At 35.7% G+C, this 19758-nt stretch overlaps 1 protein-coding gene across 4 annotated transcripts in view; it reads left to right on the top strand.

Moving 5' to 3' along the window:
- Ptpn4 (protein tyrosine phosphatase non-receptor type 4) overlaps positions 1 to 19758 on the top strand; it is a 159177-nt gene that overhangs the window by 65125 nt on the left and 74294 nt on the right. For all 4 annotated transcript variants that reach the window (XM_034513093.2, XM_076941031.1, XM_076941032.1 and 1 more), the window contains 2 exons: positions 4789 to 4876; positions 9132 to 9220. In XM_034513093.2, the coding sequence (XP_034368984.1) occupies positions 4789 to 4876; positions 9132 to 9220 (177 nt within the window). The remainder of the gene's footprint in view (positions 1 to 4788; positions 4877 to 9131; positions 9221 to 19758) is intronic.

The following is a 19758-nucleotide window of genomic DNA, read 5'->3' as shown; positions in this document are numbered from 1 at the left end:
CTTAGTTTTCAGGGTTTTGAAGTATATTGATTCTGTTTAGTAATGAATGAGGTGGAGAAAAGTAATGTAATGAAGTTCTTTTAATGTTCTTTTAAAGGCAGTTAACTTGTTTCATTCTCAGTAGTATTCAACTTTGAGGGTATTTTTAATCTTACGTTTTGTGATATTCTTTTGGATTTGTATACTTACGTGTATGAGTGTTCTGTATGTATGTATGTCTATGGATCATGTGCCTGCCTAGTACCCACTGAGGTCAGAAGAGAGTGTTAGGACTGGAGTCACACTATTGTGAGGTACCATATAGGGAATTGAATTTGCATCATCTTTAAGAGCAACCAGTTCTCTTAACTGCTGAGCCAAGTCTCCATCTTCATGTGACATTTTTTTTAAGAAGAGAATTGTTTTGTTTTGATTTGGTATGATTTGAGACAAAGCCTCTCTACAGAACCCTGACTATCCTGGAATGCCATGTAGTCCTGCCTTGAACTCATAGAGATCCACCTGCCTCTACCTACAAAGTGCTGGGATTAAAGTAGTGTACCACATGTCTGGCCTTAAGAATTGTTTTTTTTGTGGCCTCAGAATTCAGTTTTGCTTTAACCTATGATTCAGAATAGTGACAGAACAAAGATATTGTTGCATATTGGTTAAAAGTCTGAACTAGAGTTAGACTTCCTGGCTTAAACTACTCACTGTATCAGAACCTTGGCCATAGTCCTGTTTCTGTCACTCTGTTTCCTTAGATTTAAATTAGAAAGAATTAAAGTATCTTGAGTTGGAAATTCTGAATCTTTCGTTTCTTCCTCCTCCTCCTCCTCTACCTCTTCTTTTTCCTCCTCCTCCTCCTCTTCCTCCTCCTCTTTCTTCTTCTTCTTCTTCTTCTTCTTCTTCTTCTTCTTCTTCTTCTTCTTCTTCTTCTTCTTCTTCTTCTTCTTCTTCTTCTTCTGTTTTTTTTTTTTTGTTGTTGTTGTTAGTTTTGTTGTTGTTTTTGGAAAGGGTTTCTCTCTGTGGCTCTGGTAGTCTCAGTCTGTAGACCAGGCTGGCCTCAAACTCAAAATTCTGCCTGCCACTGCCTCCTAAGCACTGGGATTAAAGTTGTTTGCTACCACCTCCTGGCCAGGAATTCTGAGTCTTGGGATTATATACACAAAATTCTCAAGTTGGTACCTAGTAAGGTACATATTAAGGAAATATTAGCTCTTACTGCCAATTCAGTAATAATTAAAGTGTCACAAAGTTAGAAAAAAATAGCTCAATCCCTAATTTTGAAGAGCTAATGGGCACAGCATGGCAAATACATGGTTTTTTATATGTAATACAATATATATTTGTTTATATAGTAAATCTCAAATATATAAGTATGTCACTGAAGATTTGGATCAAACCTAGACTGTGCTTATGTTAGGAAAGTGTTCTACTATTGAGCTAATTGGTCAGTTGGTCTGTTGATCTGTCTGTCTGTTTCGGCCGTTTGTCCGTCCGTCCATCCATTAAATATATTTAAAGTTTATATTAAGATATAGATTGACCCACATACCTATGGTCACTTGATCTTTGCAAAAAGCAGCTAAAACCATCCAGTGGAAAAAGGACAGCATTTTCAACAAATGGTGCTGGATCAACTGGAGGTCAGCATGTAGAAGAATGCAAATCAATCCATTCTTATCCCCTTGTACAAAGCTCAAGTCCAAGTGGATAAAGGACCTTCACATAAAACCAGATACACTGAAACTAATTAGAAGAGAAGGTGGGGAAGACCCTCGAATACTTAGGCACAGGGGAAAAGTTCCTGAACAGAACACCAATGGCTTATGCTTTAAGATCAAGAATTGACAAATGGGACCTCATCAAATTGTAAAGCTTCTGTAGAGCAAAGGACACTGTCAATAGGACAAAATGGCAACCAACAGATTGGGAAAAGATCTTTACAAATCCTACATCTGATAGAGGGCTAATATCCAATATATACAAAGAATTCAAGAAATTAGTCTCCAGACAACCAAATAACCCTATTAAAAAATGGGGTACAGAGATAAACAAAGAATTCTCAACTGAGGGAACACGAATGGCCGAGAAGTTCCTAAAAAATGTTCAACATCCTTAGTTATCAGGGAAATGCAAATCAAAACAACCTTGAGATACCACCTCATACCAATCAGAATGACTAAGATTAAAAACTCAGGTGATAGTAGATGCTGGCGAGGATGTGGAGAAAGAACACTCCTCCATTGTTGGTGGGATTGCAAGCTGGTACAACCACTTTGGAAATCAGTCTGGTGGTTCCTCAGAAAATTGGACATACCATTACCTGAGGACCCAGCTATACCACTCCTGAGCATATACCCAGAAGATGCTCCAACATATAACAAGGACACATGCTCTACTATGTTCATAGCAGCCCTATTTATAATAGCCAGAAGCTGGAATGAACCCCGATGTCCTTTAACAGAGGAATGGATACAAAAAATGTGGTACATTTACACAATGGAGTACTACTCAGCTATTAAAAATAATGAATTCGAGAAATTCTTAGGTAAATGGATGAAACTAGAAAATATCAGCCTGAGTGAGGTAACCCAATCACAAAAGAACACACATGGTATGCACTCACTGATAAGTGGATATTAGCCCAAAAGCTCTCAATAGCCAAGATACAACTCACTGACCACATGAAGCTCATGAAGAAGGAAGACCAAGTGTGGATGCCTCAGTCCTACTTGAAAGGAGTGACAGAATGCTTAAGGGAGCAAATATGGCGACAAAGTGTGGGACAGAAAGTCAAGGAGGGGCCATCTGGAGACCACTCTACCTTGGTATCTGTCCCATGTGCAGTCACCAAAGATAGATGCCAATATGGATCTCTGGAAGTGCATGCTGACAGGAACCTGATGTAGCTGTCTCCTCGGAGGTCTGCCAGAGTCTGACATATCCAGAGGCAAATGCTCACAGCTACCCATTGATCTGATCAAGGGTTCCCAATGGAGAAGTTAGAGGACTGAAGGAGCTGAAAGGGTTGGTGGCTCCAAGAGGAGAGCAACAGTGCCAACCAACCAGAGCTCCCCAGGGTCTAAACCACCAGCTTGGGAGCACAAAGGGAGGCACCCATTGACTTCAGCTGTATACTTAGGGGAGGATGGCCTTGTCAGGCATGCATGGGAGAGGAGATCCTTTGTCCCATGAAGGCTGAACTGCAAGCAGGGAGGAATTCGAGGGTGGGAAGGGGGGAGTGGGGGTAGGTGGGGGCACACCCTTGTGGAGGCAGGAGGGGATGGGATAGGGGGTTCCTCGGTGGTGGCAGGAATGGGGTGAGGGGATAAAATCTGAAATGTAAACATAATATCCAATAGAAATATGAAAAAAGATATAGATTAAATAGTTTCTATATTTTAAATGCATGGAGAAATAATATTTTATTGGCTGTGAAAATTTCTGAAATCCACTGTCCACAAATGAACACTCACATAAACAGATATTCTCATTAATTTCTGTGTTGGATGTGGAATGCTTTTGCATTCTAAAGTTGTTTCTACAAAGATAATTTATCCAGAAGACTTAAAAATAATGCTTATACTTTTCAGGTAAAAGGTTTTTTTGACCTTGGATTTGCTGTAGACTGTAATGACTTGAAAATTTAAACTGAGTGGTCTAGTGTGATGAGGTTGCTGTTTCCCTATAAAAGCTAACCCTTTATAAGTAAAAACTTTATATAGCCTATCCAAGCTAATGTTTTGAGGATAAATTGGAGTAAAATTTACCTAATAAAGTCCCTTAAATAAGGAAAGGGGTTGTATTTCTATAAGCTAGTTCTGTTTGATAAGCTGATTCATCAGATCTAAAAACAAAAACAGAATACCTAGTTTAATTGGAAGGTGTGTGTAGTTAACACAGGTTCTTTTTGTTTTGTATTAAGGGGTACATTCATTTTGATTGTGTCTTCATATATATCTATCTATATCTATATATCTATACCTATATCTCTATCTATCTATCTATCTATCTATCTATCTATCTATCTATCTATCTATCTAATCTTGCTGATTCCATTTGGCTTGTGTTTTTATAATTTCAGAGTTCACCACTTGGTTAACCAATTAGAGGGTTTATCCCTGGGAAAGATTTTTTTGTCTCAGCAAGTATTAGTTGTTGTCAAGGGGTAGGAACTCATGAGTTTTTCTTTGCCCTGTTAGCAAGTCTCTGGTGCCACCATTGTTTAAGCAGCTAAATTGTTGGGTATCATGAATGAAGCTTCGCTACCATTTCAAGAAGACACACTCTCACAGTAGACTTCCTGGTTTGCTATTTTACTCTCTTTTTGCTCCCCTCTTCCTCAATGTTCCCTGAGCCTTAGGTTCAGGAGTCATATAGATGTATTTATTCAGTTGGGGATAGCATCCTTTCCCATGATCCATTGTTTTTCTGCATTATGACCTGCTCTGTTTTTCTTAATGGTCTCATTTGCTGTAAAGAGACAGCAAAAGACCCTGTTTGATAAGGGGATAAGAGCTACAGCTAGCTCTGGACATAATGAAAAATTTTAGGGTGTAATAAGGAATTATACTGTTGTAGAAAAAGGATGCTAGTAAGTTCTCTACTGCCATAACACTCACTATAGTCTTATATTCCTGGAAAATAAAGAAGGTAATCTGGAAAATATGTGAATTACTGCAAGTATGACCTTGAAATAAGGCAGATGTTACTTATATAAAACTTAGACTTTTTTTCATATGATCTTTTTGTAACTTGTAACTTTTCTATGGATCTAGTTTTGACCTGATGTTTTCTTCACAGTGGCTTATCTCCTGCAGAAGCAGAGTTTAATTACCTAAACACAGCACGTACCTTAGAACTCTATGGAGTTGAATTTCACTATGCAAGGGTAAGTAAAGAAAAAATTACTTAGATGTTGAGTAAGGCCTCTTTCCCTTGTATTAAGGATTTTAAAATCTTTTTGTACAGTGCTGGGATGATTGGACCAGGGCCTCAAATACTCTTACACTTAGTCATAAACCCCAACTCCTCAAAATTTTAATTAATTGAGAGAATTAAGTAACAGGATAATTTGTGTTTGCTGCTGACATAGCTGCACTAAAAATTTCCTCTTGCACAATAACATAAGTATAAGATGGATGGAAATGAATTGTTTTTTTTCTTTCAGGTGTTGGTTTATGCTTCAAAACCAATGTAGTCTGTAGGGGACAGTAGTTTTTGAATGTTTGTTTTATAAATAAAAGGTTGCCTTAAAGGCAGTGCTTTTCTCAAAATTTTTGGTAATCATGATTATACAAGATGCCCTCTTGTTACCAAGGCTTGTCCTTTTGTTTCAAACACTGAGCTATCTCATGGTCGAATTTCATTTGTAAAGCCCATGTTTTTCTGTCATGTCTTTAAAGTTATAATCACTGGCCTTTCACAGTGTAACACTTTTCCTGTTTGAAAATTTTTTGTGTTTCTTCTGAGCTATATCTGTAAAAGGCTGTCCATCCTATGTAGTTATATTCCTTTTTGTGATTTATCAAGATTTTTAATATTTCTTTGAAGTACTTAAAAGTCCAGCTGTTTTCAGTAGAATTATAGTCATCAATTGAGTCAGCAGTGGAATTTTTATTCCCTTAGACACATTCTTGAGCAGAATTAGGCTAGTATTAGCCATAAATGGGAGTAAGAGCCACAGATTTCCTTAGTTAAATTATTTTGAACTTGCCTCAATACAAACATGCAGGTGCAGAATGCACTGGGGAAGTACTCAAAGTTTTGTCATACAGTGATTTTGTCACTCAGGGTCTCACCCAGTCAGGTTCTGGGCAAGGAGCTCTACCTTTGATGTTTCACAAAGCATATGTCTGTCTTCACTTTTTTTCTCCCGTTTTTTGAGAGTATTTCTCTGTGTACTTTTGGCTCTCCTGGAACTTTGTATCGCTTTGGCTATCCTGCAACTCATTCTGTAGACCAGGCAGGACTTGAACTCAGAGATTTGCCTGCTTCTACTTCATGAGCAATGAATTAAAGGCCTGTGTCACATAGTCCAGGCCTTTCTGTCCACTGTTATAATTCCCTATGGCCTGGTTTCCTCAAGAGATTGGTATCTTATAATTCCTTAATTGTCTCTTGAATGTTTTGCTGTTTTTTTTTTTTTTTTTTTTTTTAATGATTCTTTACTCTCCTTTCATATTTGGAGTTTATTATTTTTACACTTAGGTTTGTTACATATTCTCATTGGTGTTTGTGCAGTAGGTTTGTTTTTTGTTTGTTTTGTTTTTTGAGGAAAGTTTACAACTGATAGAACCACATTTTAAAATTAGGTTATGCTTTAAAATGTCCAGTTAAAACTTGTGTTTGAGTATCATAAGCAAAGTGTATTTGAAATAAGAAACAATTATTTGTGCTCTGTTTTCAAATGGAACAGAGTTATTTACAGAGTTAAATGCATTGTTAGATAAAACACATATAACTAACCGTATCATTACTTACTGATATAATTAAAGTAGTTCTCCTTTTCTTTAACTGTTAGATTATAAAACAGTTTCTGAGACAGTACTAAATGTAGAATATCAGGTTAAAGAGATTAAAGTTTTGATTGGTCAGTTATTTGGGAACATGTTTAATATACAAACCAAACCAAAGAATGCTGCACATGGTGACACATGCTTATCATCTGAGCACTTGGGACCTGAGACAAGTGAAATCAGCCCAGGCCAGCCTAACAACAGTGATATGATATCTCTTTTTAAAAAAATGTTTTTTAAAGGCTAAGAAAGCCATTATTTTTAATCTGGGCATATTAAGACCTCAAAAGATTGTTCAGTAAATATAAAGGGACTTTTCCAAAAGGAAGAACACATAAAGAAAACTTAAGCTTATTTGAGTATCAGAAGCAAAGTGTATTTGAAAAAAACAAGCAGGCAGAAATGTTTGTGCTCTGTTTTCAAATAGAGCAGACTCTCATTTATTTTAAAACATACATAAATATGTTTTAAACCATCATTGTGGTGGTGGTATTCCATGTTTTTCCCTGGTTGTCCTAGAACTCACTCTGTCCTTCGACTCAGAGATCTGCCTGCCTCTGCCTCCCAAATGTATACCCCCATTTCATGCAGTTAGTAAAATTTTAAGTTAAAAAGAAACAGAGATGATTTGTGGGGAACCACAAAGGACTATTCCTTTCCAGGTAGCGTGTTATGTATGTTCAGGTCTTTGAGTTTTAAAACTTGTGCAGCTTTGTGTAACCATTGCTACAATTGCAATAGGAAACTGATTGACCACCTCAGACAGAACACAGACACCTCTGCTTTTGCAGTCAGTTTTTCACTTCCCCTTATCCTGTCTCTTGTTGACTATCAGTTTAGCTTTTCTTTTAAAAGAATTTACCATGTCTTATATTGACCGTTATTAGCTATTTCAGATAAGTGGTTTGAGAGACAGATAAGTAGGAGAAATATGTGGATGTGAACTACAGAAGTCTATGATCTAGGCTTCAGTTTGGGTTGTTTTGGTTAGAAACATAAAGAAGACAAAAGCTGAATTAATAAAAACATGAAATTATGTTATCACAAATCACATCATCAAACTGATGTTGCCTAATTAGAATAGGTTTTTACTAGGTTGGAGGAAGATAACATGGGGTGTTATTAACTATTGTTCATATGACTATGCCAAGCTAAATAGTTAAGGCATTTTTGTACAGATATGGGAGAACTATTTGTTCTTCAGATGAGTTCACAGAACAGATGATTGAACAAAGGCTCTACTCTTTATTATTTAGAGTTTTGTAGAGGGGAAAAATAACAGTAATAAGTGATGAAGAAGAGCAAAAAAAAAAAAAAGGATAAGAAAGTAAGTCTTGAAGCTACAGTTCAAAGGATTTGTTTCATTAATTTGGTCTGATTTCAGAACACATGGATTTAAGAGGTTAAAGTATGCCATTTCAAGTGAAAAGGTAAAACTGTTTCCAAGATTGACATTTAAGAAAAATATTTAAAGTCTTTTCATGTTCAATAATGCAGAATAGTCTATTTAATTTGGATTGTCATCATATGAAAGGTCTTACACATTCTTCAAAACATAATTCATTTTCTTTTCTGTGGTCTTTGAAACTCAAGAGCAGTCTATTCTATTTTTCCATGATATTGTTAATACATATTGTTAATCATAGGATTTTCCATATCATGTAGATATTTTATTACAGTCAATTAATATTGATTTAAAAAAAACTTTCTGTGTGTGGTATTATGGTATTTATGTGTTTGTTTACTGGAACATGTGTACATGTGTATATAGAAATCCAAGGTTCATGTCAAGAATCACCCTTGATTGCTTTTATACCTTATTTATTAAGACAGGATAAAGCCCATGCTGATATGTCTAGTCTTGTACACAGCTTCCTAGGGTTTGCCTTTTTCCTCCCTCCAAGGCTGGAATTGCAGGTGGGCTGCCAAGGCCACAAGGATCTGAACTCTGGTCCCCAAGCTTGTGCAGCAAGGGCTTAACTTCTGAAACATCTCTTTAGCTTCTAGAGTAGCGAATGTTAATAATGCCACATTTCAGCTTGTTTTGAAGTTTACGTTTATGAGACAACAACAAACCATTTGGATTTGTCATTAAGTACAATTAAATTTTATGATATCTTTGAAATGTGTTTTTTGGCATAATTAAGCTCTAATTGTATTTTAAGAGAAAAGTTTCATTTTAACAGGAAGGGTGATATGTAGGAGGAGCTAAGGTGGGAGGAGTACTGAGAGGAAGAGGAGGAGAAGAAGGACAGGAGAAGTGAGGTGATGAAAGAAAGAGGGGGGAAACAGGGAGGCAGATGTTTATGTATCTCCACCAGTCAAAGATAGTTGATATATCTAGGTTGGGTAGTGGGTTACACCTTTGATTGAGCAATACCATACTTATAAAGCCTATGATTAACATTTTTTAAAAAAATGTATATGTGCAAAAAGAAAAAGGGGGCAAGTGATAAGGGTTTTTTTTCTAAGGGGGAGAATGGGGAAAGGGGATGGCATCTGAAGTGTAAATAAAATATCTAATAAAAAAAGAAAAAAAGAAAACTAAAAAAAAAAAGAAATGTGTTTTTAAAAAATCTAATCCTGTTTTAATTATTTTAGAGTGTCATGTATTTATTTATTTTGAAGGATCAAAGTAACAATGAAATCCTGATTGGAGTGATGTCAGGAGGAATTCTGATTTACAAGAACAGGGTACGGATGAATACTTTTCTGTGGTAAGGATTTCTACCAATACTTTTGATTTTATCATAATATTATAAAATATAATAATTAATATCAAATTAAATAGCCTTTTAAACTGTTTTTGTCAGCTTGCTTATGTGGTACAATTTATACTTTATTTTGCCTCTGGGACCTATTCAAAAACAGCAAGATAACTTATTTCAATATGTCTTTTTAAAAAAATCTAATTTTTTTTAAATTTAATGTATGTTGCTGTTTTACCTTCATGTATGTCTCTGTGTGAGGGTGTTGGGTCCAATGGAACTGGAGTTAGAGATAGTTGTGAGCAAGCTGTATGGGTGCTGGGAATTGAACTCAGGTACTCTAGAAGAGCAGTCAGTGCTCTTATCTGCTGAGCCATTTCTCCAGCCCTTAATATAGCTTCCTAAAAGTATTAGTTGACAGAAGCCATGTAGTAAAAGGCAATGGCAAGCAAGTGAGTTTCCTGGAAATAGCCGGCTGTTTTACATGACTGTAATGGGTATACTTTGGAGAGGCTCAGCCTCAGATACTTCATCCCAGGTTTGCTGATAATGCCTTTTCTGCTGTTATTACATAGCCTAATAATTCCTGGGCATCAGCCCACCCAATTTGGCAAATTTCCTTCAGATCAGCATGAAGATGGATGTTCATGAATAATGCTGTTTAGATGAAATGATAACTTCCTGATTTAATTTAAATGATTTTAGGAAGAAAGTTTTAAGGAGATGTCAAGAAAATAAACGTGATCTAATTATATTTACTGCCTTCTCAATAGATGAGGCATCTGTAAATACAGTAAATATAGCAAACATCTTTTTTATGGGCTGCATGTGTAGTATATTTCAGGAAATATAAAAGCATGCATAGAGAAAAACTGTAACAACTTGTCTTTTGGATAATGATCATCAAATTTGCCTAAAATGTTTGCCATTTAATCGGTCAAATATCATGATTTTTTAATAACCAATTTAATTTCTATTTGGAATAAGGAATAAACCTTTTATCCAAAATGCTTTTAGGATTCTATCTTATAGTCTTGTATTAACACAATAATAATTTTATAATAGGATGTTCAAACTTTACTTGAAGAAAGATATTAATGGTTTTTTTTTGTCAAACGGCTGCTGTGAGCACATGAATAGCAATAATGTAAACAGCCAATAATTTATCATAGTCTGTATAATTCATCTGTTGATAACTAACAGCTTACTCTATTTTTAACGAAGCTATCTCACCTTATTTAGTTCATTGTCAAGGGGAATTAGGACTTGCATCCCCTTGAGAATATCAAACAGAGGTTCAACTCCTCCTATGGTAAGCTTAAATGAGGTTTTAGCCAATTAATATCTCTTAACAACTTTTGAAAATCATTAAATGCAAATCAAATTAAAAGCAAACCATTTTCTTATTGCATGTACACTTACAAGCCAGAAGAGGGCACTAGATCCCACCACAAATGGTTGTGAGCCACCATGTGGTTGCTGGGAATTCAACTCTTATATTTTTAGTTATGAGTCTAGCCTTTAACAGCTGAGCCATCTCTCTAGCCCCAACTATCTATTTTTATTGGAATTTTCTGCGCCACAATCAGCTTAGGATATAACTGAGGTCTCAAATTTTACTCCAAAAATTTTAAAGCTTGTTATATTGGAGCAAAGGCTTGCAGAAAAATTTCTTTAGAGAGATCAGCTAATAAAATATCACACAACGAATAATGTACTCTAAAAGATTCAAACTCTTAATTTCTAGTATCAGAGTAACAACAATATATGTATATTAAAGCAATTAATCATTCTTTGAGGCAAACCTTTCTAACGATATTGCTCCATGGGTTCTCAAAAATTACGAGTAAATTTACTGAATTTAAACCTCCCACTTTTACCAGAAATGTAAAGGAATGGTATAAAAACAATCTTTAAGATCTATAATAATTCTATATGTATTTACTGGAATGCCAGCTGGAGTAGGCAAGTCAGGCTGTAATGCCCCATTAGTTTCATAAATTTTAAGTTTGAACTTTGTTTTGGATTAATTTGATAACCAATCTTTTTTAGCTGAGTGAGTATATCAGATAAAAGCCAAGCTGAAGGAAACCTTGTCCTCTAATAATTGTTACATAATTTAAGGTTAGGTCTCTTGCTAGTAATAGATTGAATCCAATATACATTACAGGACCCAAAGAGCAACCAAAGTATAGAGTGAACCAATATACATTCTCATTCTTAACAAATTTGGAAGGAAGCGGATGCAAAGGAACCAAAACAATTAAATAATTCTTTTGCCAGCAGGTACTATCATAGAGGGAAGCAGGCATAATTTTAATTTCTCCAGCATAATCATAACTCTCGGCCCACAGACTGTTATAAATGTCTTTGAGTCTTAGATTTATTCCTCCTCTCACAAGAAACAAGCAAGGCCAAAAACAAATTTTGGAAAACACCTTTCTAGGAGCTGGTGGTGAAGACCCAGGACAAAAGGAATGTTGGGCACCTAAGCTTCTGCTGAGCTCAGTCTGCATTGTCTTAATTCAAATGTAAATGTTTTTAATCTGTTTTTTGAGGCCTGACCCAAAAACCAGGACTGTACTGTGCTGTAAGTTTTTTTTTAAACTTTAATTTAACTCTATGTGTTGTATCTTTTTTTCTATAAACATGGCAAATAAAAAAATCTCAAACTCATGATTGAACTGCCAACTGTAGCCAATGGAATATTGGCAGTTTAACTATATTTTTAAGCTTCATTTGCAACATTAGAGTATAACCATAATTTTGAGAAACAAAACCAATTTTTAACAATGTAAGCAATCTATTTTCTCTAAAATCAACACCAAGTAGATTACCTTTATGTTACAAAGTTTTGCTGCCAATTTTTATATATGAATGCATGATAGTGCAGCTTTTAATATCTCACTAAAAAGACATTGTTTTTAAATTTTATCTTTATACGTCTGGTTTCTGAATGACTCCAACCCTGAGTTACCAATCTTAAGTCAACTATTTGTTACCAAGGTTGTACATTTTTAATCATACTCAATAACTTATAGTCCAATAATCTATAACCAAGACATGTAGAACATATTTATACCTTAAAAACCAATCAGAAACAAAAATGAAGTGACAACACATCTTATATATTTAAACCAAACAAAATTTCTTGCTTTTTCTAGTTGTAATTTCAAGATAAAAGCACCTTGTCACAGAGATTTTTCTAGGACAAACAACTCTTAGCTTCCTTATAGAATCTAAAAAAACTGCTGATCCCTTTAAAAGCAGCTTATACTTTTAGAAAGGCTTTTCCAGCTCAGCTGGGCTCTTAGCTACAGGTGTTAAGAAAACTTATCAGCTGCTGCAATTAGACCAAGGGTTGGATCAAGCAATTTTAACGATCTTTTGAACATCAAACATAGAACACCATAAAACATAGAACACCAGATTATTCAGACAGTGAAACAAAAACCAGACAGTTGACACACGTGGACATTGGCGCGCCAAGAACAAACAATAAACAAAGAAGGCAGAATTATGGATACTACTCAGTGCTCTGCTCTTTTTAGTTTTCCAATTCTTTCTTACCCTGCTCCACTTGCCTGAGCCAGCTCTTGGGCTGCGGGCAGATGCCGAATATTCTCCTATCCCAAAATCACTGTCATCTCCTAGAAGAGCTTACGTAGGGTCAATGCTCACTCAATCTAGACCTGTATCCCACTTAAACACACTTCCTGCAAAGACAGCCATAACTTAGCTAGCATCAGTGCTGTTCGTTGTCACCAAGTGCTCCGGATACTCTGCCTTTTCTTCCATTTTCCTTGGAGCTCCACCAAGACAGTGTTCCTCAGCTTGTCTTCCGTTCTCAGGTTCCACGATTAGGGCGCCAATCTGTAGCCGCCATGAGCTACAGGAACCGGGTTCACCTGAGAGGAAGGCTGGGAATGAAAGGGGAATGGAGGGGGAGAAAAACATGGGGCCTTGATCAGAATATGTTGTCTTGGCCCCATAACTTACAACCTCCTTATAAAGGGCTATTAAATCTAAGAAATCTAAAGAAATCTAAAGAAATATTAGAAATATTAGAAATAAAGAAATATACCATATACCTTGAAGGTGCTTTTTTACTTTGGTCCAGTTATACTGAGTATATGAGAATACACTCTCATTATACAATTTTGGCGTTATACAATCCTTAGATATTGAGCTTGACGTTCCAAATGTCTTCTGACTTTCATTCCTTGTACCTCATCTCCAATGATCTGCACTATATCATATAATATGTCAATTCTTTGTTCTAACTGACTATCTAAATCCTAAATCCTCTTACATGCTGAGGGCATTGGTCCCACGTTCCTGCAAGATAATTAACAAAACTAGCTATTTGTATCTCTTGTGCTAAAGCTAGTGTAAAAGTAGTAGCACTGACTGTAAGTGTTACAAGAGCGGCAACATTGGCAGTGATCAGCCCAATCATACATTTGTTCCTTGCCAGAGCATGATCTAATTCTTCCAGTATTTGTAAGCCCTTTTCAGAATACCAGGGTTCAGATAAATTTACTGGAATCATAATACAAACTCGTTGATGTACTACCACTACAGATTGACTACCATACAGTGCAGAAACTCAGTTGGACAAAAGACAATTAATAAACAAGAAACATTAAACTAATTATCAGAGCCAATAACAAAGGTAACATTCCCAATTAGTAAAAGATTAGGTAGATTACTTAGGATGTCACATTTACCTTAACCCCAGAACCTGTTCCATTTTTTATCCACAATAAACATAACATTATACAAGGCAGCTGTCAATTTTCAAATATGTCCCTGAAAATGTCCAGAACCAGCTCTCCAAATGCCCATGGTCATTTCTTTTTGTCCAATATTGAGTAGATTTCCAGATCAGTCCATGATTGAGTTGAAAAAAGCAGTCACATTAGTGGAAAAAGGAGGGTCATTGTAACATCTTGTCCATTTGATTGATTTTTCAAAAGCAGGTTCCACAGTCTCTTTGTTTTCTGTCACACAAGGTCTAAGAGCCAGAGGCAAGACAGCTTGTCAAGTCTTAAATACAGGCTTTCCCATCTGAATGCTTTGCACTACAGTCTTAGAGATATTCTTCTTAGTCTGAGGGTCCACAGAAACAAATCCAACATTCTTACTATTTCTAATAAAACAAATAGGTAGGCCCTGATCCATAGCAGTGTAATTCACTAATTTGGAATACTTTTTACTCTCAGACCAAGGAAATCCTAACAACTATTATTAGAAGTCACAAACATTTCTGGCTGTGACCATACAGAAGGAATATATGCCTAATGCTTCCTCATTGCCATCATCAGGACAGTCAGCAAGATCACAGTTAGCATCATTCTTTGTCCCAGCATCAGCATATCTCACCAATTGCTCTGGCAGCCACCTCACTCCTTCAGCATCCTTCAGAAAACACAACTCTTCCCTCTTCTCCCTATTAATACTAGATTAGGACTATCTTATGTGCCAGTAATGGGACCTTCCATTTCAACTGGGCATAAGCATGCCGAGTTATAGGGTGCCGTAGACACTCAGCTGCAGAGATTCCCTTGACATCCAAGGTCAAAAAATTCAAAATAAGATTTGTGGTCAATGAATATACAACTCCCCTTTTAAAATTTTTTTGTAGGTGATTTTTTGAATTCCATGGGCTCATTCTATAATTTCCCATTCTTGACGACATGCAAGATTATGTATATTATATAGATTATAACTTATACTTTATAGATTTAACTTATTTACTTAAAATCTTAACATATAATTAATGTTTAGTATATAATTTTCATTTAAAGTAGATTTAATATTTAATGCATATAATTTATATTTACTGTATATAATATGTATTAATGTATATAAATCATATTCAATGTATATAGTTTATATTTAACATGTATAATTTATGTTTAATGTATATATAATTAATATAGACTATATGCATGTGTGAGCATGCATGTAATTATTATATACATGTTTCAGTGTATATAAGTTCTAACTTTTATGGTATATGTTAGTTTATATAATTTATATTTGGGGCCATATTTTGATCAGAACAGGCATGTATCCTTGTCTGGAGTTCATTTGATCTGTGACAGGAGGGTCCAAGTCTTAGGATTATTTATTCCCTGAAGCTTATGTGAACTTGAGTATACAAAAGGATGTAAATTATTATGTACCATTGTATTGAATTCCATATTTTAGAAATATAGTTAATGGGTGCCTGTTAGACAACAAGGGTAGACTCATGCCTTTGAGAGCTAGTAAAAGTTGAATGTTTACAGCTATATTTAAACAGATTGAACAAAAATGTTTTAGCAATCTGAGGAGCATCTTTATGTTTATTCAGAAGACAACCAAAGGGAAATTAAAATATTAAGCTTATGATTGAATTATACACTGCCAATATTCCATTAATCTATCATAACTCCACTGATAAATGTTAAAATTCTGAACTTTGAAATAACAATAGCATGTGGGAGAAATATGAAATCTTTTCCCTTTTTTTCTTTAAATCACTTATATCTCCATAACTTGCATTTATATACCTTAAAACATCTTAGTCCATCCAGTATTTATAACTTGCATTTACCAACTTTAAACATCCTCTAACCTTTACCACTTGCATTTATCAATCTCAAACATTTTCCATAAACACCTTTTTCTTAGAATATAGCCTGCTGGGTTGGATCCTAACTCACCTATGTCCACTGCTGGGCTCTGTGTTGTTGCCTTCTCTCCTGAGAGAGGTGGAAGCTCGCTCTTCCACCATCGCCCACCATTTCCCTTCCTCAGGAAACCAAGGACAAACCTTTTCTACAAAATCTAAAAAGCTATGGAATTGCTGTTGCCCTAGTTTAGCAGAGTATATTGAGCACAAAAAGCGTAAGGCCATTTCCATTTCCCTTCCCCCACCCTTTTGATGTTTACTTTTTATGAGTTTCCTTACTTTCTCTGAGCTCCCTTATCTGTGTTTTCCTTTGTGTTTTACTCCTGAGGAATACTCACTGCACCAAGCTCCTTTATCTTTTTCCAGCCACTTACTTTTTCTGTGATGTCCTTCACTTTCTCCCTCATAGTCCAGCCTGATCCTGGCCTCCCTTCTGTAAGAGCCAGCTGGTTAGTCAACGCAGGAACCACAACTGGGGGAGTGAGGATGAATGTAGGAAAGGCAGAAAGAAGATGCAAGAGATGGAATATGGGAGAGCTGCTGGTGAATACTATGCCAGCGGACAAACATATTTTCTGAGTGTCTTAAAGGCAAGCAACACAAAATGTGACCAATTCTGGGAAGATAAACAATGACTACAAATGTTTACATGGCAAGTTAGTGGTACATAGTATCTATGTTTGACTCAGGCTATTTCCTTCAGGTTTGGACAGTCTCTCGACTTATGTGTAAGCAGAGGAACTCTGTATGGTAAAAGGCATGTTTTAATTAAAAACAAACACAGATGTTGGCAGACTCATTCATGATTAATCACAAGCAAGTCAGCTAAAGTTAACTGGGAATATGCTCCCCAGAAATAAGGAATACAATGAGCTTTCATAAATTACACCAAAAAGAAAAACAAACTTGGGATAGATTTGTGATAAAGGAAAAAACATTCATTCTAGGCCAGGATGAAGCCTCGGGTGTGTACTATGAAAAACCGAAGACATGTGTAACTGTTACTTTGAACTTATAATGAGCTTATAGAATGAAACAGTGCTTTGAATGTAATATCAACATCCTTCAGTAACTCACCTTTTGTGTCATATTTTATCTATGAGGCATTTTATAAAGAACTTTTGTTTACAAGGTATGATTGCCAGAGAAAAGAAATAAAGTGTGGCTTTGGGGGCTCTGCCCCATCCACCAAATGTATATATGTATATGTCTGTCTATATGTATGTGCATACATATGTGTGTCGGTATATGTGTATGTATGTAAGTATGCAAAAGTATATGTGTGCGTCTGTCTGTGTGCCTATGTGTGTATGTGTGTATGTGTGTGCTTGACTTTCTCCCTTTCTTCCTTTTCTTTTCTGTCTGGTTAAGAGTTAAGGAACTCTTTATAAAACTATCTTAGCCAGTGACGGGCCCTTGAGCCAGAGAGAAAAAAGTTCAAATAACTAAGCTTTTTTTCTTAATCTCCTGTTGCTATCAGCAGGAGTTAAATTGCCAGAAGCCAGTGGCTTTTAGCCACAGAATAACAAAGAGTTAAAGAAGGTAGAAACTGCCCAAAGTAACCCCTTTTGCTGTCTGCCTCAGTTTACACTGTGATGCTGAGTCAGCAGTTAATCATTTTTCTTCTTAGAGAATATTCATATATTATAAGAATACTCAGTTTATGGTTGCTTCTGTGTTAAGATCTGCACTTTCTGTTTTTAATTTAAGTATAGACTTTGTAAGGCCATTTTTTGGCTAAAAGAGAGGCATGGCTACTTAACTAACAACTCAGTACTATGTGTAGTGTTTTAAATTATTACAAACATGTTCTGCACACGTTTCACACTTACACTTTCTTTGTCTTAACCATCTGCTATCATTTGCATGTTGTCCTTGCTCTCATTGTCCCAGATGGGTCACCACTATAATTTATGATTTCTATATTTCAAAGCAATGAAGAAGAGAAAGCATCTTACACTTCTTTAGTGGATAAATTAAAAAATTTAAAAATTACTTTGAGCTTATCACTGTGCTTAATGTAGTTAAAGGTCATTTAAAAATTTTATTTTTGAAATATAAGTTCTCACATCATGAATCAGAAAGCATTTTTCTTCACCTATTTTAAGGTTAGATTTGTTCCTTGTACATACAAATAATTATTACATTTCTGTAATTTGAGATTGATATACAAGCTTCAAAAGAATGAGAGCTAAGATAAATCAATGCACATTTGAAAATATTTTCTACAATTCTTTTTTTCATCTTCTCACATGTACATTCAGTTTCACTTTTTAAAGAAAAGTGGGTGGGGGCATATTCTCATAGAAGCAGGGGAGGGGGGATGGGACAGGGGGCTCCTGGGTAGGTGGGGAATGGGGTAAATGGATAACATCCGAAATGTAAATAAAATATCCAATTAAAAAAAGTTTATTTTTGAAATGAAGTGACTTTAAGCGGAAGAAACAAATTCAAAACTCGTGGTATCAGTGTGTTTTAAAAAAATTTTTTTTATTTATATGTGTATACTGTAGCTGTCTTCAGACACACAAGAAGGTATCAGATCCCAATACAGATGGTTTGAGTCACCATGTAGTTGCTGAGAATTGAACTCAGGACCTCTGGAAGGGCAGTCAGTGCACTTAACCACTGAGCCATCTCTCCAGCCCCAATGTGTTTCTTTTGTATACCTCCTAAATATTTGATTTTTTCTAGTATCATTTTTATTTTATTATCATTTTATTTTTAATAGACTTTAGCTACTTTAATAATACTTTGACAAAATAAAAATTAAAGTATGATAGGTAATCACAATAAATATTTTATAAAATTTATGAAATATTTTATAAAAAGCAGAAGTATAACTCTGCTTTTTTTTTTTTTTTTTTAAAGCTGTGTATGGCAATACATACCTGTAATCCCAGGACTTTTGTAATCCAACACCTTTGAAATATTGTTTTGCTGATAGAAATGCAAATAAATACACTAACATTGAAAATGCAGTTTCTTTAAAACTAAAAAAAAAAAATGTATTAGGCAGAATGCTCTAGAAGAACAAAAAGGAGAGACAAAGGGAAAGGGCTTAACAGTGGCTATCTGTTTGTTGGAGTGGTAAAGAAGCCTAGGTTCAGCCTAAGAACTTGAGCTGTTTCAATCCAGTGCTGAAAGCTTGGAAGTTCCCTGAAAAGTTGTGTGTATATCAGAAGACTGAAGAGCTAGAATGTAATGCCAACACAGAGTAACAGGAGCAGCGTCCTGACATGAACTCGGTTCAGAAGCAGGGAAGGCAGTAGTACATCCCTAACCTCTTTATGTCTGACTGATGAGATTGGGTCTTCCCCTTAGTTAAGCCTGTCTTGAAAAACCCTCTGTGACACTCTTCGAGGTATGTCCTCAGTGCTTCTAAATCCAATTGTGATAATTAATTTTGATTGACAAGTTAATGGGGTTGGTTTTACCATGGAAACAAGCCTTTAGGCCTGTCTGTGAGACTTCCCCAGTATGGCTAATTGGGGGAAGACCCTTCCTGGAGGATTACAGCATTTCATGAGATGAGGTCTTGGACTGAATCAAAAGATCACAAGCACTGCCCTTGTCATTTTGTGTTGCCTGACTGTAGACTCAACTGCCTACGTTCCTGTCACTATGCCTGCCCTGCCTTGATGAGAGCCAAAATTATCCATTCTTTTTTTTTTAAACTTGTTTTTGTTAGGATTTTGTCACAATAACAGGAGAAATAAAGAATACCAAGATAATTTATGCCAGGACTGGGGTCATTGCTGTGTTAATCTTGACTCTGTGGTTCTTAGGCCTGTGGAAATAGTTTGTGGGGGAAAGGGTGGAAGAGTTTAGGCATTTGGACTAGAAAAACCCAAAATTCTCTACA

This window comes from Arvicanthis niloticus, chromosome 10 (genome assembly GCF_011762505.2).
Source record: "Arvicanthis niloticus isolate mArvNil1 chromosome 10, mArvNil1.pat.X, whole genome shotgun sequence".
Lineage (NCBI taxonomy): Eukaryota > Metazoa > Chordata > Mammalia > Rodentia > Muridae > Arvicanthis > Arvicanthis niloticus.
Note: the sequence above shows the minus strand (reverse complement) of the source record. Positions and strands in the feature narration are given on the sequence as shown.